The sequence below is a fragment of the Bufo gargarizans genome, chromosome 3, assembly GCF_014858855.1.
Source record: "Bufo gargarizans isolate SCDJY-AF-19 chromosome 3, ASM1485885v1, whole genome shotgun sequence".
NCBI classification, from domain to species: Eukaryota; Metazoa; Chordata; class Amphibia; order Anura; family Bufonidae; genus Bufo; species Bufo gargarizans.
In genome coordinates, this window is record NC_058082.1 from 187119579 (window position 1) to 187144314 (window position 24736).

Below are 24736 nucleotides of genomic sequence, written 5' to 3' on the forward strand. Positions count from 1 at the left end.
AATGTCTGGAACATAGAGAAACGAATTTAAGAGTCACATATAGTTTATCTTTTCTAGAATTTAGACTCGGAATTATTAGTGAGCAGCAAGTTTTCTTTACAGACCTAGCGTTTTCAATTTACACATTTACACTTATCTTCAAGACCCTGCTTTCCAGTGTGACCTAGGTAGGTAAGTACCTATGAACGGTCAGAGCATCGTTAGACGATCCTTCTCTACTCACAGATAGCTCTGCACCAAGGCAGGGGTACCATTATTTTTTATGGAGGTACAACATCCCAACTCCAAAAAAAAAAGCTTTCTTGAGCGTCCAGCAAGTGCATGCAGGGGAAGATCATGGAGTCCATTTCATCATACAAGTGCAGAAAGAGGCAAAAGGTGACTTCTGAAATGTTCTTTGCTTGTTGGGGCGACCTTCTCCCCACCGATTCAGTAGTAGAGGGACTTGCATAGGACTTTGATGACCACAAGCACCTCCACACTGAAGGAGCATGATATGCACAGTAGGTACCACAGATGACCCGTGCCATCATCACAAATGCTCACATATTTCCATATTTTCACAGCATAGAAAAAGACAAATACCCAACCATGGTGCATGAGCGCTAGAAATTCCACACACAGGACTTCCCAGGAGCGAGTTCATATGTCCCACATGGAGTGACACCTGGGTGCCGAGTGCCCTGCCAAGGGCTGCCATGCTGTCATAATGCTGCTGCATAAGCTGTGGCAGGGTAAGGGTCCAACTGAGGTTTCCCCATTCCTGGGAAGAGGATGTAGGCTAAGGGGGGCTGCAGTCCTGGACTGGGCCATCCCGTGCAGTTACAGGGGATCATGTAGCCGGGGTTTCCAGGAGAGGGGTGAGAGTGAGTGTGCCCACCACTGGCAGCCGCTGCTGCAGCTGCCGCCGCTGCCACCCCCGGGAAGCCCCCTCCGCTGGACTGTGGGTATCCGATAGATGAGGCATAAGGGAGGGAGGAAGAGCTGGATGTGATCTCTGCCATCTTGGAGCTCAGGTCAAATAGGGAGTAGTGACTGGAGGCGCCGCCAGCAGCAGCCGCCGCCGCTGCCGCTGCTGAGTGGGGGAAGAAGACGCGCGCGGCCGCCGCCGCCGCAGCTGCAGCCGCCTTCTCAGGGTTGGAGAGCAAAGAGTCAGTAAGTACCCCGGCACCGTGTATACCGGCAGCCTTCAGTCCCTCATGGTCCCCGGCCAGGCTGTACGGCATAGGAAAGGCAAACTTGTCCTTCTTGAGCAGAGTCTTGGGCTTCCTGCGGGGCCGGTACTTGTAGTCCGGGTGCTCCTTCATGTGCATGGCTCGCAGCCTCTTGGCCTCGTCTATGAAGGGTCTCTTCTCCGACTCCGTCAGCAGCTTCCATTCTGCCCCCAGCCTCTTGCTGATTTCCGAGTTGTGCATTTTGGGGTTCTCCTGGGCCATTTTCCTCCTCTGAGCTCTGGACCACACCATGAAAGCGTTCATAGGTCTCTTCACATGGTCCACCGGCTTAGACATCTCCAGCGGTCTGAGAACTCCACAGCAAGTCCTGGATGGCTCTTTCCAAATGTTGGCCGGTTGTTAGAAGTGGAGTTTATGAGGGGGTCGTCATGGTGAGGGGGTCACACAGAAGACTTGTGGAGTGTTGGCATAGGTAGGAGAGCGGGCACCTCCGGGCTGTGAGGAGAGAAGCAGGGAGAAAGTTAGTGGCTGAGCTGAGGCAGTGACAGAGTGCTGAGGAAGTGGCGGTGACTGGGGGCTGTCCTCAGCAGTCAGTCACAGGCAGCTCTGGAGCACTCACCGGCCAGCCTGGGACCTGCACACATGGCATCCTCTGGGCTCTCACTGGTTCTCCGGGTTCGTGCCCTGCCTTCTCTCACTCTGACTGGGAGCACAGCAGAAAGGGATTTTTTTGGGTAACTGAAAGTGGGCGGGAGAGGAAGGTGGGTGTGTGGTGGGGGAGGGGCAGGAGGAGGCTCATTCACCACTGCTGCCTGTAAGACCCTCACCTATCAACCCCCTTCCCCCCGGTCTGCAGCCAGGTGCTCGGGCAGCATATTAACACCATGCCCTTATACGGTGTACTCATTGTAATGAATAGTAAGACACCTGTTACCAAGTGGCACCTCACCTGCTTTATGTATCCTCACAGGTAGCACCTTACATCTGATCGCACTCTGCCACCATTCTGCTTAGGAAGCCACCTCACCTGGATGGCAGTGCTCTGAAGCCACCACACCAGGATGGCAGTGCTCTGAAGCCACCACACCAGGATGGCTGTGCTGGGAAGCCACCTCACCTGGATGGCACTGCTCTGAAGCCACCACACCAGGATGGCTGCGCTGTGAAGCCACCACACCAGGATGGCACTGCTCTGAAGCCCCACACCAGGATGGCAGTGCTCTGAAGCCACCACACCAGGATGGCTGCGCTGTGAAGCCACCACACCAGGATGGCACACATCTAAAGCCACCTCACCTGGATGGCACACATCTGAAGCCACCTCACTAGGATGGCACACATCTGAAGCCACCTCACTAGGATGGCACTGCTCTGAAGCCACCTCACTAGGATGGCACTGCTCTGAAGCTACCACACCAGGATGGCACTGCTCTGAAGCCACCTTACCTGGATGGCACTGCTCTGAAGCTACCACACCAGGATGGTACTGCTCTGAAGCCACCTCACCTGGATGGCAGTGCTGTGATGGCTTCACCTGTCAGCCCACATGGTGCGGCTCTGTGCACACACTACACCTCTCCTTTGTCTCGCTCCCTGTTTACACTTCCCTCTGATCTTATCGCACTGCTATTAGTACCTGCACATTGTTCTCTCCTGTACCTTCAGCTCCTGAAAGCACAAGAGCTGTCACCAGGGTTTAAGTAACAAATTGAGTTGACAATCAGGACGGACTAGATCGCCCTGTTCGGGGCTTGTCAGTGTCAAGGTGGCGTGCCAGTGTGGTATGTGTGGTGCCCGTAACCCCTCCAGTGCTGGAATCTTAGCACTCACCAGTGGAGATGATTGTAGAGAATCGCCCCATCCCACCTAATCCTCCAGGGAAAGCCCCACCTGTAACTAAACAAGCGGTCGTCAAGGATTCTCGCTGCAGATTGCTTGGAGGGAATTCATGTCGGACTCAGCTATGTATGTGATTGTATTTCTGGGACTTGTAACTATCACATCTTATGTACAGTCAGTGCTAGGGACAGGTTTACTGACCTTAAACAGATAACATAAAAATTGTGTGTGTATATTAATAATATATATTATAACGTGTTGTATTTGTGTATTTTAAATATATATATATATATATATATATATATATATATATATATATATTCATCCTACCACGTCTTTTTTAATTAGATATAATAGATGGAAAAATAGATCTCTATACAACGTGAAGAGACAATAAAAAAATAAACTATATATTTTTATGTGTATTGATATGAAGATTAATAAGTTGATAAGAGGGCAACAAATCCTTAATTTTGATAAATGTACAATGACAAGTGAGTGATTAGGGCAGAAGATGAGAGGTGATCAGATCAAGAAGGGGAAGAAGGAGAAGAAGGGGAAGAAGGGGAAGAAGGGGAGGAAGGAGAAGAAGGGGAGCGGGGAAGAGGTTGGGAAAATGAATTCAAAAACAGACACAAGGTGCTCGGCATAGAGAATGTGTTCTGTAATAGTTATACAAGGGCTGCGGTTTTATTATCACAATGCAACATGCTATATATATATATATATATATACTCCTGTCAATAGAACCAGATCTATCTATCTATCTATCTATCTATCGTGTATTTATCTATCTAATATCTATCTATCTAATATCTATCTATCTATCTATCTATCTATCTATCTATTTATCATCTATTTATTTTTCTAATATCTATCTTCTATCTAGCTATCTATCTAATATCTATCTATTTATTTATCTATCTATCTATCATCTATTTATCTATCTAATATCTGTCTACATATCTAATATCTATCTATCGTGTATTTATCTATCTAATATCTATCTATCTAATATTTATTTATTTATCATCTATTTATCTGATATCTATCTATCTAATATATTTCTTTCGATCTATCTATCTATCTATCTATCTATCTATCTATCTATCTATCTATTTATCTATCTATCTAATATCTATCTATTTATTTATATCTATCTATCTACTATCTATCTATTTATTTATCTATCATCTATTTATCTATCTTATATCTGTCTATCTATCTAATATCTATCTATCTATCTATCGATCGATCATCTATTTATCTAATATCTATCTATCTATCTATCTTATATCTATCTAATATCTATCTATCTATTCTCTATCTATCTATCTATCTATCTATCTATCTATCTATCTATATATCTATCTATCCATTAATCCAGTGTTTCCCAACCAGTGTGCCTCCAGCTGTTGCAAAACTACAACTCCCAGCATGCCCGCACAACCAAAGGCTGTCTGGGCATGCTGGGAGTTGTAGTTTTGCAACAGCGGGAGGCACACTGGTTGGGAAACACTGCATTAATCTATGATCTATCTATCTGTCTATCTATCTATCTATCTATCTATCTATCCATCTAATATCTATCTATCTATCTATCTATCTATCTATCTATCTATCTATCTGTCTGTCTGTCTATCTATCTATCTATCTATCTATCTATCTATTATCTAATATCTATCTATCTATCATCTATCTAATATATATATATATATATATATATATATCCAATTATCTATCTATCTATCTATCTATCTATCTATCTATCTATCTAATATGTATAATCTATTGAGTATCTATCTATCCATCTAGTCATATACCCCTCTGTCTCATAGTTATATGAAATATTGTCTTATCTTCTATTGTCACAAGGCATGGGGACTATTAATCCTAGCAATTTAGTCCTCTCCCCAAGGTGTGCCCCAAACTGCTGTATATATGTAATTTGCCACTACTGATTGCGACAGTTATGTTTTCCATTAGTTGACTGCTTCTTATATACAGGTACATATAGGCAATGTGCACCAATGTGCACACATTTTTCACGCATGTTCATAAATTAAAATCAAATTTAATATTTACAAAGACAACATTCAGAAAAAAATCTTTCTACTCAACTTACTTGAAAAGCAGTTATTCATCTCTTTCTATTGTAAATTCTCCCACACATAAAAGGTCCAAGTACAAACAGATCATAGCATTATCTAGATTTCAAGTCAGATTTAGAACCACTAACCAGGTAGCAATTTCCAAGCATGAAAGCAGTACAAGAGCAGTGGTTACAGTCCGATAAGAATCTTCAGCTAATCACTGTAAATGACTGACAAGCTGACTCACATGCCCAGCAGACTTACCAACGACTGTATTTATTACCCACTCTGTGTTTTCATCACTTTGTTTGTGCTATAAAAGCATTTCCATACAATGACTAAGTAGCTGACATTTTCCTTTGTGTAGCCATCGGCCACCAATACCACATCACATTCAGCTGTCAAAAGTTGCCAGGCACCAATGCCATAAAGCTGTTACACAGCACCTTCTTACCTGTTGTGTGCTTGGCCTGTGTGTGTGTGTGTGTTTGTAACTCTTATCAGCACAGTCTTTGCGTAAACTACTAGAAAACAAGAAAAGCTTGTTCGAAGTGAGGGTGATTATATAACTCATCATTTGGGATTCGAATTGCTTTGATGTACTCATTTGCATGCTTGTAAAAAGTTACAATGTCTGTTGTTCCCTGTAAATAATTACAGGCTGTCTTTAAAAAATGTATGTCAGTGACTTAGATTCTAGAGCACAATAAAAAAAAAGCACCATGATAGAAATATTCAAGAAGAATGATAGAAAATAGTTCTAACATGTCTAGACTATTTGTTTCTGTATATGGATAATGAAACTTAAAGCCTATGGACAGCTTCGGGGCAATTCTTTATGATTGCATTTTATTCATTTTGGGCTAAAAATAATTTTTCAGTAAGTCTTTATTAAAAATGTTCAGCCATTTATTAGAAACAAGGGTTAAAAAGCAGTCTGTTTGCGGGCTCTCAGTTTCTGGTTTCTTTGAATCCTGTCATCTGATGTAGCTCCTATCTCTGATCTCCTGACCTCATATGTAGGACAAATGGAGTATAACCCCCAAAAAAGCAAATACACGGGTGCCAAACACCAAAGATCTTTATGGATTTGCTTCTTTTATTCCAAAAACATGCAATGTGTATCGGGGAGTAACCCCTTCTTCAGACAAAAATGGACATCAAATATCCAGTGCAAGTATGACATCTGGAAGATACTCACGATGCGGAATCACGCACCGGAAGCATAAAGTACCTTTCAAACACTATCAAAGTGGTTGTGACTGTTCACAACCAAAAAATGTGAGAGAAATACCTTCAGCTCCAACAACTTTATACTTACATTTGGGTCAGACTGGCGCTGTTTTTATTTTTATTATTCCATCATCTTCTGACCTCATAAACATTAGAGCTTAATATTTTATCTAACTGATAAGAATATGGCTTAAATATCAGCTATATCACGCCAAGAGATTATCTGACAATATTGCCGTCCAATTAGACCAATAGTTGGTGTGTATAACAAAAGATCTGTGTGTAAATGGACATTTGACCAATGAGTGGTCAGAAAATCTGTCAGACAATCTGTGTGGTAGCAGGGCTGTATTCATTGCAATGTGAGCAGCACTGCAGTCAGCATCTGGAAAGTGAGTGGCTAAAATAATACAGGTGGAAAATCTGTGTCATTCTCATGTGATAATAGTGAAAAAGTTCAATATTGTAGATTCATGGTGTCACACTGTAATGAGATAATCAACAAAGAAATTCTGCAAAGGTTTCCTAAGCTTTTAAATGGTTCCTCAGTCTGTTTCAGTAGGTGAAACAGTTATGGCGAAGACTGCTGACTTAATAGTTGTCCAGAAGACAGTCATTGAAACCCTCGATAAGTAGGGTAAAGCCACAAAAGATCATTGCCAAGCTGGCTGATCACATAGTGCTGTATCTAAGTTCAGTGGAAGGAAAAAGTGTGGTAGAAAAAGGTGCACAAGCAACAGGGATAAACTCAGCTTTGAAAGGATTATCAAGAAAAGGCCAATCAATAATTTGGGAAAGATTCACAAGAAGTGCACTGCAGCTGTATTCAGTGCTTCACAAGCCACCACACACAGACATATTTAGTACATAGGCTACAACTGTCACATTCCTTGTTTCAAGCCACTCATGATCCAGAGATAACATCAAAGGCATCTTACCTGGGCTAAGGAGAAAAAGGACTGGACTGTTGATCAGTGGTCCATAGTCCTGTTTTCAGATAAAGTAAATTATTCATTTCATTTGGAAATCAAGGTCGCAGAGTCTGAATGAAGGGGAGAAACACACAATCCAAGTTGCTTGAGGTCCATTGTGAAGTTTCCATCAGTGATGGTTTGGGGAGCCATGTAACATAGTAACATAGTACATAAGGCCGAAAAAAGACATTTGTCCATCCAGTTCGACCTGTCATCCTGCAAGTTGATCCAAAGGAAGGCAAAAAAAAAAAAACCCTGTGAGGTAGAAGCCAATTTTCCTCACTTTAGGGGAATAAAAAATTCCTTCCCGACTCTAATCAGGCAATCAGAATAACTCCCTGGATCAACGTCCCCTCTCTAGTAGCTAAAGCCTATAATATTATTACGCTCCAGAAATACATCCAGGCCCCTCTTGAATTCCTTTATTGTACTCACCATCACCACCTCCTCAGGCAGAGAGTTCCATAGTCTCACTGCTCTTACCGTAAAGAATCCTTTAATATGTTTGTGTACAAACCTTCTTTCCTCCAGACGCAGAGGATGTCTCCTCGTCACAGTCACAGTCCTGGGGATAAATAGAGAATAGGATAGCTCTCTGTACTGACCCCTGATATATTTATACATATTAATTAGATTTTCCCTCAGTTGTCTTTTTTCTAAAGTGAATAGGCCTAATTTTGATAATCTTTCAGGGTACTGTAGTTGCCCCATTCCAGTTATTACTTTAGTTGCCCTCCTCTGGACCTTCTCCAGCTCTGCTATGTCTGCCTTGTTTACAGGAGCCTAGAACTGTACACAGTACTCCATGTGTGGTCTGACTATCGATTTGTAAAGTGGTAGGACTATGTTCTTATCACGGGCATCTATGCCCCTTCTGATGCAACCCATTATCTTATTGGCCTTGGCAGGAGCTGCCCGACACTGGTTTTTGCAGCTTAGTTTGCTGTTTATTAAAATTCCTAGATCCTTTTCCATGTCAGTGTTACCGAGTGTTTTACCATTTAGTATGTACGAGTGACTTGCATTATTCCTTCCAATGTGCATAACTTTACATTTATCAGTGTTAAACCTCATCTGCCAGACCCCTGAGGTACCCCACTAGTGACAGTGACCCAATCTGAGTGTGTACCGTTAATAACCACCCCCTGTTTTCTATCATTGAGCCAGTTACTTACCCACATACAGACGTTTTCTCCCAGTCCGAGCATTCTCATTTTATATACTGACCTTTTATGTGGTACAGTGTCAAATGCTTTGGAGAAGTCCAGATATGCGACGGCCATTGATTCGCCGCTGTCAAGTCTAGAACTTACCCCCTCATAGAAACTGATTAAATTAGTTTGGCATGACCAATCCCTCATGAAGCCATGCTGATATGGCGTTATTTGCTTATTTACGTTGAGATGCCCTAACATAGCATCTGTCAGAAAACCTTCAAACTGTTTACCCACAACAGATGTTAAACTTACCATCCTATAGTTTCCAAGCTCTGTTTTTGGACCCTTTTTGAATATTGGCACCACATTTGCTATGCGCCAATCTTGTGGGACATTCCCTGTCAGTATAGAGTCAGCAAATATCAGAAATAAGGGTCTGGCTATGACATTACTTAATTCCCTTAGGATACGGGGGTGTATGCCATCCAGTCCTGGCGATTTGTCTATTTTAATCTTTTTAAGTCGCTGTTGTACTTCTTCCTGACTCCCCCCTCATTACTCTTTAAAGGCCAACACCTTCAGATTTATACTTTTTAATATTTATATAATTGAAGAACATTTTAGGGTTAGTTTTACTCTCTTTGGCAATTAATCTCTCGGTCTCTAGTTTGGCCGCTTTTATTTGTTTTTTACATGTTCTATTTTTTTCCTTATAGTTTTTCAGTGCTTCAGTGCTACCTTCCTGTTTTAGTGTTTTATATGCTTTCTTTTTGTCATTTATTGCTTTCTTTACAGTTCTGTTTATCCACATTGGTTTCTTTTTGTTTCCTAAACTTTTATTCCCATACGGTATGTACCTCTCACAATTAGATTTTAGGATGATTTTAAAGATATCCCATTTTGTGGCTGTATCTTTTATTTTTGAGGACTTTGTCCCAGTTAGTTAGCCCTATGGCCTCTCTTAGATGGCTAAATATAGCTTTTTTGAAGCTTGGTATTTTTGTTCCTTCCTGTAGAAACACTCTTTTGAAATATAATTGGAAGGTTATTACTTTATGGTCACTATTTCCCAGGTGTCCCCCAACCTGCACGTCTGTTGTTCTGTCAGGCCTATGTCTGCTGGTGTTGGCCCACTGTGTTATATCAAGTCCAAAGTCAGCATAGCTGTCTAACCAGGAACTTTTAGAGAAGTTCATGCCTCCCTCTGCTGACAAGCTTTATGGAGAGGCTGATTTCATTTTTTCAACAGGACTTGGCACCTGCCCATTGTTGGGTATATAAAGAAAATGCTTGATATACACTCACCTAAAGAATTATTAGGAACACCTGTTCTATTTCTCATTAATGCGATTATCTAGTCAACCAATCACATGGCAGTTGCTTCAATGCATGTAGGGTTGTGGTCCTGGTCAAGACAATCTCCTGAACTCCAAACTGAATGTCAGAATGGGAAAGAAAGGTGATTTAAGCAATTTTGAGCGTGACATGGTTGTTGGTGCCAGACGGGCGAGTCTGAGTATTTCACAATCTCAGTTACTGGGATTTACACGCACAACCATTTCTAGGGTTTACAAAGAATGGAAAGGGGAAAAACATCCAGTATGCAGCAGTCCTGTGGGCGAATATGCCTCGTTGATGCTAGAGGTCAGAGGAGAATGGGCCGACTGATTCAAGCTGATAGAAGAGCAACGTTGACTGAAATAACCACTCGTTACATCCAAGGTATGCAGCAAAGCATTTGTGAAGCCACAACATGCACAACCTTGAGGCGGATGGGCTACAACAGCAGAAGACCCCACCGGGTACCACTCATCTCCACTACAAATAGGAAAAAGAGGCTACAATTTGCACGAGCTCACCAAAATTGGACTGTTGAAGACTGGAAAAATGTTGCCTGGTCTGATGAGTCTCGATTTCTGTTGAGACATTCAAATGGTAGAGTCCAAATTTGGCATAAACAGAATGAGAACATGTATCCATCATGCCTTGTTACCACTGTGCAGGCTGGTAGTGGTGGTGTAATGGTGTGGGGGATGTTTTCTGGGCACTCTTTAGGCCCCTTAGTGCCAATTGGCCATCGTTTAAATGCCACGGGCTACCTGAGCATTGTTTCTGACCATGTCCATCCCTTCATGACCACCATGTATCCATCCTCTGATGGCTACTTCCATCAGGATAATGCACCATGTCACAAAGCTCGAATCATTTCAAATTGGTTTCTTGAGCATGACAATGAGTTCACTGTACTAAAATGGCCCCCACAATCACCAGATCTCAACCCTATAGAGCATCTTTGGGATGTGGTGGAACGGGAGCTTCGTGCCCTGGATGTGCATCCCTCAAATCTCCATCAATTGCAAGATGCTATCCTATCAATATGGGCCAACATTTCTAAAGAATGCTTTCAGCACTTTGTTGAATCAATGCCACATAGAATTAAGGCAGTTCTGAAGGCAAAAGGGGGTCCAACACCGTATTAGTATGGTGTTCCTAATAATTCTTTAGGTGAGTGTATATTTCTATATCTATATATACAGTTGCAAGAAAAGTATGTGAACCCGTTGGAATGATATGGATTTCTGCGCAAATTGGTCATAAAATGTGATCTGATCTTCATCTAAGTCACAACAATAGACAATCACAGTCTGCTTAGGGCTCTTTCACATCTGCGTTATTGTCTTCCGGCATAGAGTTCCGTCGTCGGGGCTCTATGCCGGAAGAATACTGATCAGGATTATCCTAATGCATTCTGAATGGACAGTCCGTCCTTCAGGATGCATCAGGATGTCTTCCGTTCCGGAACAGAACGTTTTTTTGGCCGCAGCAAATAGCGCAGCATGCTGCGTTTTTTGCTCCGGCCAAAAATCCGGAACACTTGCCGCAAGGCCGGATCCGGAATGAATGCCCATTGAAAGGCATTGATCCGGATCCGGCCTTAAGCTAAACGTCGTTTCGGCGCATTGCCGGATGCGACGTTTAGCTTTTTCTCAATGGTTACCATGGCTGCCGGGACGCTAAAGTCCTGGCAGCCATGGTAAAGTGTAGTGGGGAGCGGGGAGCAGCATACTTACCATCCGTGCGGCTCCCGGGGCGCTCCAGAGTGACGTCAGGGCGCCCCAGGCGCATGGATGACGTGATCGCATGGATCACATGATCCATGCGCATGGGGCGCTCTGACGTCACTCTGGAGCGCCCCGGGAGCCGCGCGGACTGTAAGTATGCCGCTCCCCCGCTCCCCACTACTACTATGGCAACCAGGACTTTAATAGCGTCCTGGGTGCCATAGTAACACTGAAAGCATTTTGAAGACGGATCCGTCTTCAAATGCTTTCAGTACACTTGCGTTTTTCTGGATCCGGCGTGTAATTCCGGCAAGTGGAGTACACGCCGGATCCGGACAACGCAAGTGTGAAAGAGGCCTTAAACTAATAACACACAAATAATTAAATGTTACCAAGTTTTTATTGAACACACCATGTAAACATTCACAGTGCAGGTGGAAAAAGTATGTGAACCCTTGGATTTAATAACTGGTTGAACCTCCTTTGGCAGCAATAACCTCAATCAAACGTTTCCTGTAGTTGCAGATCAGACGTGCACAACGGTCAGGAGTAATTCTTAACCATTCCTCTTTACAGAACTGTTTCAGTTCAACAATATTCTTGGGATGTCTGGTGTGAATCACTTTCTTGAGGTCATGCCACAGCATCTCAATCGGGTTGAGGTCAGGACTCTGACTGGGCCACTCCAGAAGGCGTATTTTCTTCTGTTTAAGCCATTCTGTTGTTGATTTACTTCTATGCTTTGGGTCGTTGTCCTGTTGCAACACCCATCTTCTGTTGTGCTTCAGCTGGTGGACAGATGGCCTTAAGTTCTCCTGCAAAATGTCTTGATAAACTTGGGAATTCATTTTTCCTTCGATGATAGCAATCCATTCAGGCCCTGACACAGCAAAGCAGCCCCAAACCATGATGCCCCCACCACCACACTTCACAGTTGGGATGAGGTTTTGATGGTGTGCTGTGCCTCTATTTCTCCACACATAGTGTTGTGTGTTTCTTCCAAACAACTCAACTTTGGTTTCATCTGTCCACAGAATATTTTGCCAGTACTGCTGTGGAACTTCCAGGTGCTCTTGTGCAAACTGTAAACGTGCAGCAATGTTTTTTTTGGACAGCAGTGGCTTCCTATGTGGTATCATCCCATGAAATCCATTCTTGTTTAGTGTTTTACGTATCGTAGATTCGCTAACAGGGATGCCAGCATATGCCAGAGACTTTTGTAAGTCTTTAGCTGACATTCTAGGATTCTTCTTCACCTCATTGAGTAGTCTGCGCTGTGCTCTTGCAGTCATCTTTACAGGACGGCCACTCCTAGGGAGAGTAGCAGCAGTGCTGAACTTTCTCCATTTATAGACAATTTGTCTTACTGTGGACTGATAAACTGAAAGGCTTTTGGAGATACTTTTATAACCCTTTCCAGCTTTATGCAAGTCAACAATTCTTAATCGTAGGTCTTCTGAGATCTCTTTTGTACGAGGCATCATTCACATCAAGCAATGCTTCTTGTGAAAAGCAAACCCATAACTGGTGTGTGTTTTTTATAGGGCAGGGCAGCTGTAACCAACACCTCCAATCTCATCTCATTGATTGGACTCCAGTTGGCTGACACCTCACTCCAATTAGCTCTTGGAGATGTCATTAGTCTAGTGGTTGACATACTTTTTCCACCTGCACTGTGAATATTTACATGGTGTGTTCAATAAAAACACGGTAACAGTTAATTCTTTGTGTGTCATTAGTTTAAGCAGACTGAGATTGTCTATTGTTGTGACTTAGATGAAGATCAGATCACATTATATGACCAATTTGTGCAGAAATCCATATCATTCAAAAGGGTTCACATACTTTTTCTTGCAACTGTATATATAGTACAGACCAAAAGTTTGGACACACCTTCTCATTCAAAGAGTTTTCTTTATTTTCATGACTATGAAAATTGTAGATTCACACTGAAGGCATCAAAACTATGAAGTAACACATGTGGAATTATATACTTATCAAAAAAGTATGAAACAACTGAAAATATGTCATATTCTAGGTTCTTCAAAGTAGCCACCATTTTCTTTGATTACTGCTTTGCACACTCTTGGCATTCTCTTGATGAGCTTCAAGAGGTAGTCACCTGAAATGGTTTTCACTTCACAGGTGTGCCCTGTCAGGTTTAATAAGTGGGATTTCTTGCCTTATAAATGGGGTTGGGACCATCAGTTGCGTTGTGGAGAAGTCAGGTGGATACACAGCTGATAGTCCTACTGAATAGACTGTTAGAATTTGTATTATGGCAAGAAAAAAGCAGCTAAGTAAAGAAAAATGAGTGGCCATCATTACTTTAAGAAATGAAGGTCAGTCAGTCTGAAAAATTGTGAAAACTTTGAAAGTGTCCCCAAGTGCAGTCACAAAAACCATTAAGCGCTACAAAGAAACTGGCTCACATGCGGACCGCCCCAGGAAAGGAAGACCAAGAGTCACCTCTGCTGTGGAGGATAAGTTCATCCGAGTCACCAGCCTCAGAAATCACAGGTTAACAGCAGCTCAGATTAGAGACCAGGTCAATGCCACACAGAGTTCTAGCAGCAGACACATCTCTAGAACAATTGTTAAGAGGAGACTGTGTGAATCAGGCCTTCATGGTAGAATATCTGCTAGGAAACCACTGCTAAGGACAGGCAACAAGCAGAAGAGACTTGTTTGGGCTAAAGAACACAAGGAATGGACATTAGACCAGTGGAAATCTGTGCTTTGGTCTGATGAGTCCAAATTTGAGATCTTTGGTTCCAACCACTGTGTCTTTGTGCGACGCAGAAAAGGTGAACGGATGGACTCTACATGCCTGGTTCCCACCGTGAAGCATAGAGGAGGAGGTGTGATGGTGTGGGGGTGCTTTGCTGGTGACACTGTTGGGGATTTATTCAAAATTGAAGGCATACTGAACCAGCATGGCTACCACAGCTTCTTGCAGCGGCATGCTATTCCATCCGGTTTGTGTTTAGTTGGACCATCATTTATTTTTCAACAGGACAATGACCCCAAACACACCTCCAGGCTGTGTAAGGGCTATTTGACCATGAAGGAGAGTGATGGGGTGCTGCGCCAGATGACCTGGCCTCCACAGTCACCGGACCTGAACCCAATCCAGTTGGTTTGGGGTGAGTTGGACCGCAGAGTGAAGGCAAAGGGGCCAAGTGCTAAGCATCTCTGGGAACTCCTTCAAGACTGTTGGAAGACCATTTCAGGTGACTACCTCTTGAAGCTCATCAAGAGAATGCCAAGAGTGTGCAAAGCAGTAATCAAAGCAAAAGGTGGCTACTTTGAAGAACCTAGAATATGACATATTTTCAGTGGTTTCACACATTTTTGTTATGTATATAATTCCACATGTGTTAATTCGTAGTTTTGATGCCTTCAGTGTGAATCTACAATTTTCATAGTCATGAAAATAAAGAAAACTCTTTGAATGAGAAGGTGTGTCCAAACTTTTGGTCTGTACTGTATATAAAAAAATTAAAGGATCAAAAGAAAAATGATGCAAACGATATTGATCCACGAGATGGACATCAACATCTCAAATAGAGTTCAATCCAGAACCTGATTATTTTGTGCAATCAGCAAAACAGGGTACAAGCGTCTATGCAAAAATATAAATGGTTTATTATACAATAGTTTAAAATACAACCAAAAATTAATCAACATAAATTTTTATAATATACAATAATATGCAGTACCCAGAATTCACCACTATATGGTGCCAACAAAACACTACTCAACCAACACAAAAATATTATTAAAGCTGGCTTTAAAATTGTGAGAGATATAAAATCAATGGATTATGCGAAAAACCCAATCAAGAAAATGACAGATACGAGCCCTTGCTCTGCCCAAAATGATGACCAATCTCAGATATGGGGTAGTATTGCAACAAAACGAATAAATTATTGGCTTGATATCAAACTAGGGAATATAAAGATTCCCAACAGAGAGTTTCTCCAATATTATCCCATTTATTCAGTTATATTCATCGTAACTGAAATCAAGCGAAAATGCTGATTTAGCACTAACGTTACACGTCCGCAAATGAGCGGTTAGCTAGCTAAGCATCAAGCCAATTAATTTATATCAATATTACATAAAACAAAAATATACATTACCCAAGGGTCAAGTGATGTGCAGAGTTTGGGGCAGTCAGCTCTCAAGAGTTTTTCCGATAATACAAATCTTTCTCCAGAGATCTCCCCTTCTTTCTTTGCTTGTTTTTTCTTTCTGTCTCTTTTTTTCTCCCCTTTTTGGTATCTGGTTTCTTAACCCAAAACTTATCAGTTGAACACACCTTCCTAGTTTGGAACTTTTCAATCATTGTTGGATGGGTGTGTGCATTGATAAGGAATGTGACGTCATAATACTACCCAGAATGCACTTTTTCTACTGGTGTAGTATTAACTGCTCATATCTAGGTGGTACTGTTGTATAAGCAATAAGCATCATACCATTAAGGGTTAACTCATACATGCCTGATATTTTCAATATTACACACCTCTGACACCTGGAGGTCTTGTCTTAGAGCCGAGAGACAAACTTTGATACATGAGTGTATACTTTGAGGAACATCTAGACAATTCTCACACTGTGGAATTCATGTCCAGATAACAAATACAATGATGCCTCTAAATCTGCAGGTGCCATGTATCTTCTAACTGTCTAAATGTATAATATATTGTTTCAATAACACTAGAATTTTGAACGGCACAGTAATCTTCCCATGGACTTACTTTGGCCTACATGAAAATCCATACAAAACAGTGAATATAAATCAATATTGCTCTTAAATGCATCGAATACCCATTAAAATTAGCATAAGTAGATATAACTGTTTACACTCAATACCTGCTTTAAAAACCATGATATTACTGTGCTTGATTGGCCAGCAAACTACGACTCCCAGCATGCTCCATTTATTTCTACAGAGTTCTGAGAGCAGCCAAGCAAGGGGGGCATCTTGGGAGTTGTAGTTTTACCACAGCTGGAGTGCCAAGGTTAGCCATCACTGACCTATAGGATATTGTCAGGAGGAAGATGAGAAACACCAGACCCAACAATGCAGATGAACTAAAGCCCAATATGAAAGCAACCTTGGCTTCCATAACACCTCAGCAGTGCCACATGCTGATCGCCTCCATGCCATCCCACATTGATGCAGTAATTCATGCAAATGGAGCCCTGACCAATTATTGAGTGCATATACTGTGCATATATTTCAGTAGGCCAACATTTCTGTATTAAAATAATTTTTAATTGGCCTTATATAATCTAATTTTCTTAGATTCTTGGATTCGGGTTTTCATTAGCTGTAAGCCTTAATCCTCAACATTAAAATAAATAAATGCTTGAAACAGATCACTCTATGTGTAAAGAATCCATTCCATATATCAGTTTCACTTTTTGAATTGAATTACTGAAATAAATTAACTTTTTGATGATGTTCTAATTAATTGTGATGTACCTGTATATGAACCAAGTATAACGTCAACCAAACCCTTGTAACATCTCAATAACAGCGACAACTGTGGGTTTCTATGGTAATTTTTTAAGCAAATGTCTGAAAAACAGAGATCATTGCATAGCATGTATATCTCTTTTATATTTAGGATCAGATTGAAGTGAACAAAGTTTTGAATTATTGACTAATTCCAGTACTGAACTGACCAACTAAGTAAGGTAAATGCACATACAAATAATTAAATATTCTTTCAGTTGTTCTGTTAACTTTTTTTCTTCCATCTCTCAAGAGTTTTAGTAATAAACATGAATTTTTTTAAACTTATTTTTATCAGAAACATTTGAACCATTGTGACTTTCTTTTCTTAATGACTTAACCCCAAGTGGCATCAGTGAAATGCCACTTGGGGACAAGTCACCAGTGAGGCCAGTGATTGGCCACAGTGTCGCATGTGGATACTTAATAATGTAATGGAGTGGCAGGAAGTAGGTTACTTTTTATTTTTTTACTTTTTAGAATCAACATTATGCTGTCCAAAGTGAAAACTGACATAAAGATTGAATGACTCTTTATGGCTTATATTTATATCCACAGAATGTCAAGTTATGCTGTGGATATCCTCTGCAGATTTCACTCTGCAATGTGTCAGGTGAAGTCCAGGACAAAGTTGCAGCCGATATCTGTATGCCTTCCCTGATCATCCCAGTGTATGAATCAACGGTAACAATAATCTATTGTTGTGGGGCAATGCTGTTGAGCAAACTACTGCATATTAGGAGCAGTGACTGTGAGGGATGAGAATCCATTTTGTATAAAAATGTCCTCTATCTTGTGTATATTAGAGATAGAGGTCAGTGTCTTGAATGGCGCTTACAGGGTTAATCTAAAACAAGGCATGAAAAGTTCAGCTCATGTGTGCACCCACATCCCCCCACACACACACACACAGAAGAGGAGAGAGGAATGGAAACCTACGTATGGTCTTATGCCCTATATCTTTTTACCGCAAATGTCATATTTGTCATGTGATTTTTTTCTGTTTCAAGCCTATATTATTGTGAGCTTGTCTTTGGAATAAAGAGAAATATGATCCTCAGGCATCCAATGTTTGTGTCAGTTTCCCGAGCACTCAAATCCCTTTTAATTTGGATTCCAACAATTATAGGTGAAGGGATATTTCCCTTACAGTGACAGACAAAGACAACAGAGGGCCTCTGTGCAAGAAGGATATAAGGGCCCTTTGTAGTAGTCCAACTGCGGATTCAATGACAGCAGGGTGCTAACCATAGAGCAATTCATTCATATCCTGTGGTGTACCTCCAATGGAGACAGAGCATGGATCTGCAATGGACCCATGAGGATGGGAGACTGGCTGTAGATAAGAAGACCCAGCCCTAATTACACTTAACACACTTGGGGCTTGGGCCCTGCTCTCTTGTGCTGTGCTCCGGCCCCCTGACCCCATCTTTACGCAGCACATCAGTGGCTAGCTGCTCCCATCCAAATCCAGACGAACACTCAATCTGTTTGTCCTACGGCTGCACTAAACGATTAATTTAGTAATCGAGTATTCTGTCGATTATTTTTTTACGATTAATAAAGTACTTTAATAAGAAAAACCTTCTTAAAATAACGTATTGCTTTATAAAAACAATATGTATTTATTACAGTTCTATAGTAAAAATAATAGCATACACATACGGCTTCCATATAATGTCCCCCAATTCCCCCATGATGGCACTGCCATCAGCACCTCCATGCCACCCAGATTGCCATGATGTACCCCTTCCCCAGTGCTTCCATGCCATCCACCATGTCCCCCGACCCCAGTGCCATCAGATCAGCAGCCCCTAAATGCCATGTCACCTAGTGCCCCCATGATGGCACTGCCATCAGCCCTTCCATGCCATTCAGATTGCCATGATGTCCACCTTCCCCAGCACCTCCATGCCATCCACCATATCCCCCACTACCCCATTGCCATCAGATCAGCAGCCCCTCCATGCCATGTTCCCCAGTGCCCCCATGGTGGCAATTTCATCAGCCTCTCCATACCATGTCCCCTAGTGCCCCCATGATGGCAATGCCATCAGCCCTTCCATGCCATGTCCCCCAGTGCCCCCATGATGGCAATGCCATAAGCCCCTCCATGCCATCCAAATTGCTATGATGTCCCCCTTCCCCAGTGCCTGCATGCCATCCACTATGTCCCCCAGTGCCATCAGATCAGCAGCCCCTCCATGCCATGTCCCCCAGTTCCCCCATGATAGCATTGCCATCAGCCCCTCCATGCCATCCAGATTGCCATGATATCCCCCTTCCCCAGTGCTTCCTATGCCATCCACCATGTCCCCACTCCCCCAGTGCCATTAGATCAGCAGCCCATCCATGCCATGTCCCCCAGTGCACTCATGATGGCACTGCCATCGACCCCTCCATGCCATCCAGACTGCCATGATGTCCCCCTTCCCCTGTGCCTCCATGCCATCCACCATGCCATCCACTCCCCTAGATCAGCCCCTCCATGCCAAATCACAGGTGCCCCTGTTAACCCCTCCCCCTGCCAATAATTTTATAAATGCCAAATCGCAGTTGCCTCCATTAACCCCTCTCCTACCTGCCAATAACTTTATACATGCCAAATCACAGGTGCCCCCATTTCCCCCCCGCCCATGCCAAATCACAGATGCCCCCATTAACCCCTCTCCCCTGCCAATAACTTTATAAAGCCAACTCACAGGTGCCCCCATTAATCCCTCTTCCCCCCCGCCAATAACTTTATGCATTTCAAATCACAGGTGCCCCCATTTCCCCCCGCCCATGCCAAATCACAGGTGCCCCCATTTCCCCGCCCTGCCGCTGCTGCCTTTATACTTACGTTTCCTAGCAGTGAAGCGTGCGCTGACACATGGAGTCCGCAGGAGACGCATCTTCATCCCAGCATGTACTGGGAGGGACCTGACATCACACACTAACAATGTGTGAATGCAAGGCCCTGCAGCGCAGTGCCAAGTCGGGAGGCCACGGAGAGGTGAGTTAGAAGCTTCATTTCACTCACACTCTGTGGTCATGTGATTTAAACGAATCGTCGATGCAGGGAAACTGAATCGAGGATTTTTTTTTTTGCCTCGATTACATCAATTAAATCAATGAATCATTCCAGCCCTAGTTTGTCTCTTTGCTGAGCAAGGTCTCTCCAGTCTGAGGCATCTGTTAATGCATACATTTTTGGTATTTATTAAATGGATGGCAAAAATAGGATGTGAACCCAGCCCTAGTGTCAGAATAAGCACCAGTACACAGCGGAGCAGCGTGGCGGAGAGGGGAGGCCGCCATGTACTGAAAGAGCGCTAACTGGTCCTCATGGTCAGGGATGAGGACTGTGTTTCCCAAGGATCATTTTCTACTGGGAAATACAGGGCACAGTTTAAGACACTAGAATCTATATAATATAAAGATATTAGCCCTACCCCCGAATTAATTATACAATTAGGCGTTCATTTATTATATAGAAATACGCCTATGTTAGGCGTATTTCTGACAGAGATTGTGGCGCAAAGGTCCTTAGCACCACAATCTGCATATTTTACTGGCTCATGCCAGACCTAAAAAAGGATGGCGTGGGCAGTGAAAGGGATACAGTTATGGCCATCCAGTTATTGGATACCACCACCATACATTGACCGGATAACACCTCTGTACAGTGACCGGATAAAAGGGAATAAGAGGGCACAGTACAGGGAATGACTAGGGGCACTGCACAGAGTGTGGTAGGAGGACACAATGCAGGGTATAAGGGGGCACAGTACCGGGTGAGGGGCACAGTAGGGTGTGGGGGGCAAAGTCAAATGACCCTGTGACATTAGAAGGTCCTTATGGTGAATGCGGTTCATACACCACAATAATGAGAGGCAGAGAAGTGAGACAAGGGTGTGATTATGTGGCTACAGATAAAAAATGTAACTGTCGGCCAGTACAGGCCCCAAAAATTAGGCAATAGACATTCACCTGACAGCAAAGAACTTTGGATTCTGTAGCTGGAGGTACATTAGGCGTTCACAGAATAAATATGTAACTGTCGCCCAGTATAGGCCCCAAAAATGAAGCAATAGGCATTCACCTGACAGGAAAGAACTTTGGATTCTGTAGCTGGAGGTACATTAGGCGGTCACAGGATAAATATGTACCTGTCGGTCAGTACAAGCCCCAAAAATTATGCAATAGGCATTTACCTGGCAGCAAAGAACTCTGGATTCTGTGGCTGGAGGTACATTAGGCACTCACAGGATAAATATGTAACTGTCGGCCAGTACAGGCCCCAAAAATGTGGCATTCACCTGAAATAAAAGGCTTTTTATGCCGCTGTATATACATAAGGCAAAGACCATTCTTTGTTCTGGGTGGTGGCGGATATGTGTGGGCTGGCATGATGAAATTCTATAACACGTGGTGATCACGGGTGTTGAATTCCTCCGAGATCCATGTCTCATTCATTTTTTTAAATGTGAGGTAGTGCACACTGTCATGAGCTAGGCGAGTGCGCTTATTGGTCACGATCCCCCCTGCTGCGCTGAGCATCCTTTCGGACAGGACACTCAACAAGGGGCAAGCCAAGAGTTCCATGGCAAATTGTGCCAGTTCTGGTCACAGGTCGAGCCTGCACACCCAGTAGTCCAGGGGTTCCTTGCTTCTCAGAGCGTCCACATCGGCCGTTAACCCGATGCAGTCGGATACCTGTCGGTCTAGGCGTTTCCTGAGGCTGGATCCGGAGGGCGGCTGTCGATGAGTTGACTGCAAGAATGATCTCATATCCAAAGTGACCAACACATCTTCAAACCGCCCTCTTTTTGCAGGCGCGGTAGGATTGGCACCCGCACCTGTTTTGCTGTGGGTGGAAATTCCTCTGCCAGTGCCTGCAACATCAGAATGTAGCATCTCTTGCAGCAAGGCCTGGAAATTGTCACGTCCTGCCCTCTGGGTGTTCTAAGGAGATCTGTCAGAGTTGCTGCATGTGAGTCGATCTGACAGTTTGTTTTGTTGTGGGTTTGAACAGAATCCCACCTCCTCTCAGGTGTTGTTCTTTAGGTAATTGGTGAGGCTATTTATTCCTCCCTCTCCCTTTAGCCTTTGTGGGTTATAGTTCTGCCTTGTGTGAGCTCTGGAAGTTTGGTGGATCGTCTGCTCCAACACATCTCTAGATTTCCTTTTGTGTCTGTTTTTTCTAGGCCTATAGGGTGACGCTAGCTCCTTCAGTTGTTGAAGGAGCTGGGTGTCTCTTTCCCATTTCCCTTTAGCTGAAGGTGTGGTTCAGTGTGTTATAGTCTTAGGTTCATGGGCATGTGCATATCTACCATCGAGATATGCACATGAGCATAGCAGCTTAGGGAAAGTGTTTAAGGGATCGCTAGGAGGTGACCCCTTTGTTCCCTAGCATTTGGGGCCTAGTCAGTGGTTTTGTTTGCTTTGTCGTCTTCTGTTTCCTTACCTTATCTTACCTACCGTGACAGAAATGCATTCTGACAGTGCTCTGTGATTCTGGTAACATGTCCGCCATTTTGTGTTTGTCCTTGACCTTTATGCTTTTTATACGGGGGTCCCTCTTCAAACACTGGAGCATGAAGGCCCCCATTTGCACTAAATTGGTAGTGGTGGAGCGCCCTGGCTCCTGCTCATTGCCCAGGAGAATGTCGTCCTCGGTCTCCTGCCCCCAGACACGTACAACACCAGGGATCCCCGAAAAGTTTAAAGCCTCCTCCTCCCCCCAGCCACCACCCTCCTCTTCAGACTCCTGCTGACTTGTCTGTGATGGAGTAGACCCCCTGGGAATTCATTCAGCATTTTAAAATCCTCATCTTCCAGTTCCTGCTTCTCGAAGGCTTGATCAATGACACGACACAATGCACACTCCAGAAAGAAGGCGTAAGGCACGATGTCACTGATGGAGCCCTGGCTGCGACTGACCAGTTTGGTAATCTCATCAAATGGCTGCAGAAGTCTGCATGCATCGCGCATGAGCAGCCACTGGCGGGGTGAAAATAAACCAAGCTCCCCAGAACCTGTCCTGCCGCAGAGTTCATACAGGTAGTCGTTAATGGCACATGTCTGCTGAAGCAGCCTATCAAGCATATACAAGGTGGAGTTCAAGCACCCCGGGCAGTCACAAATCAGATATCTGACTGGCAAGTGGTGTCGCCACTGAACATCAGCAAGGCGAGCCATGGCCATGTAAGTATCACCACCAGACATCTGAGAAGCTCTGACAGACGTCCTTCAGAACCTCCTCCTTGAGGTTCCTTTTGTTTTGCTTTCATTTTCTCATCTCGTTAGCTTCTCTCAGCTGTCATGTAGTTGCACTGATTGCATCCCTTTAAATCCCTTCCCATACTGCATCACTTTGCGGTTTATATTTCTTCCTGGAGTGTGTGCATGCTGATGCTACTACTGAGTCTTCTACAGATAAGTTTTGTTCATTCATTTGTGTTTTCCTATTTGTTGGATCCCAGGTGACCCTGACTCCCTCCGTATCAAGTGTAGGGAGCTGGTGGTCGTGTCCCCTTACTATTATAGGGTGTTCAGGTGTTATGCAGTCGAGGTACGAGGATATGCGATCATCTACCATTGAGATTTTCACATAGGCTGAGCAGTTAGGGAGAGAGCCAGGTCTGTTGCAGGGCTCTCCCTTTTGTTCCTTAGTTTTGGATCCAGTCAGTCGGATCTTCATTTTGTCTTCTAGTTTTCTGTACACCTTCCGTGACAGTAAGATCTTCTAAAATGGCAAGAGATTTTCCTGGCCTGCCACAAGACGTCCTGGACCCAGGGGTATTTGGCAACCAATCGCTGCACGACGAAGTTCAGAATGTGTGCCATGTACGGCACGTGTGTCATTTTGCACTGTTTCAGTGCGCTCAGCAGATTGGAACCGTTGACGCACACCACTTTACCAACTGTCAAATTGAGCCTAGCTACTGAGAGAGAAATATTTTCTTCTGGGGACCTTTCATTGCGGTATGCCAATTGCCACAAATTTTCTAAAGGCCTCCGAGTCCACCAATTTATATGGCAGTGGTTGGCGGGCTAGCAGTTCCAACAAGCCAGTGGTCAGCCGTTGGGCAAGAGGATTATCCGGCGTCATCAATTTTTTACGCTCGAACATTTGGGCCACAAAAGCCTGCCTTGTGCCAGATGAACGCGATGACAGCATGGTAGAAGGTGGAGTGGAGGACAAATGGGAGAAGAGAGGAGAAGAGGCAGGATGTGGAGCGCCGGGAGTGTGGCTTTGTGGGTTCTGACGGCGTTCCTCCCACTGGGCTCGGTGATGGGAGGCCAGGTGCCTTCTTAAGAACAGGCTGCAGATGGCAACACTACTGTCAGCAGCTGACACTTTAAAAAAAAAGCCCACACTGCGGAGCCATGTACTGGCGTCCTGGGAGCTCAAGATGTGACTGTGCATTGTGGATGGCTCGCTCGAGATACATTTCCAGTCTGCTTTTTGCCTCCTGTGCACTGCGAGTTCTGCCTGCTTCTCCTCCTTCTCCTTCCTATCTGCTGCTCTCTCTCACCCTCTGAACTCCCCTCCTCTTCCTCTCTTGTGGGCACCCACGTGACGTCCATCGACGCGTCATCATCGTCACCTTCACCACCACTGACATTAGAGATCTCGGAGTAGGCAATAACAGCGGGGTCCATCCTCCTTGGGCTGATCTGGGTACTGT

The 24736-nt window shown here is 43.7% G+C and overlaps 1 protein-coding gene and 1 long non-coding RNA gene across 2 annotated transcripts; one reads left to right on the forward strand and one right to left on the reverse strand.

Annotated features, from left to right (window-relative positions):
• Positions 1-313: 313 nt before the first annotated feature.
• On the reverse strand, positions 314-1883 carry LOC122931226 (transcription factor Sox-21). The gene is made up of 2 exons (XM_044285275.1): positions 1795-1883; positions 314-1670 (listed from the first exon to the last, which is right to left on the reverse strand). The coding sequence occupies exon 2, from the start codon at positions 1509-1511 to the stop codon at positions 705-707; it is 807 nt and encodes a 268-aa protein (XP_044141210.1). The 5' UTR covers positions 1512-1670; positions 1795-1883; the 3' UTR covers positions 314-704.
• On the forward strand, positions 1036-17759 carry LOC122931227. Its single transcript, XR_006388224.1, has 3 exons — positions 1036-1155; positions 17173-17242; positions 17619-17759. It is a non-coding gene; the product is annotated as an uncharacterized LOC122931227 (long non-coding RNA).
• The last annotated feature ends 6977 nt before the right edge of the window (positions 17760-24736 follow it).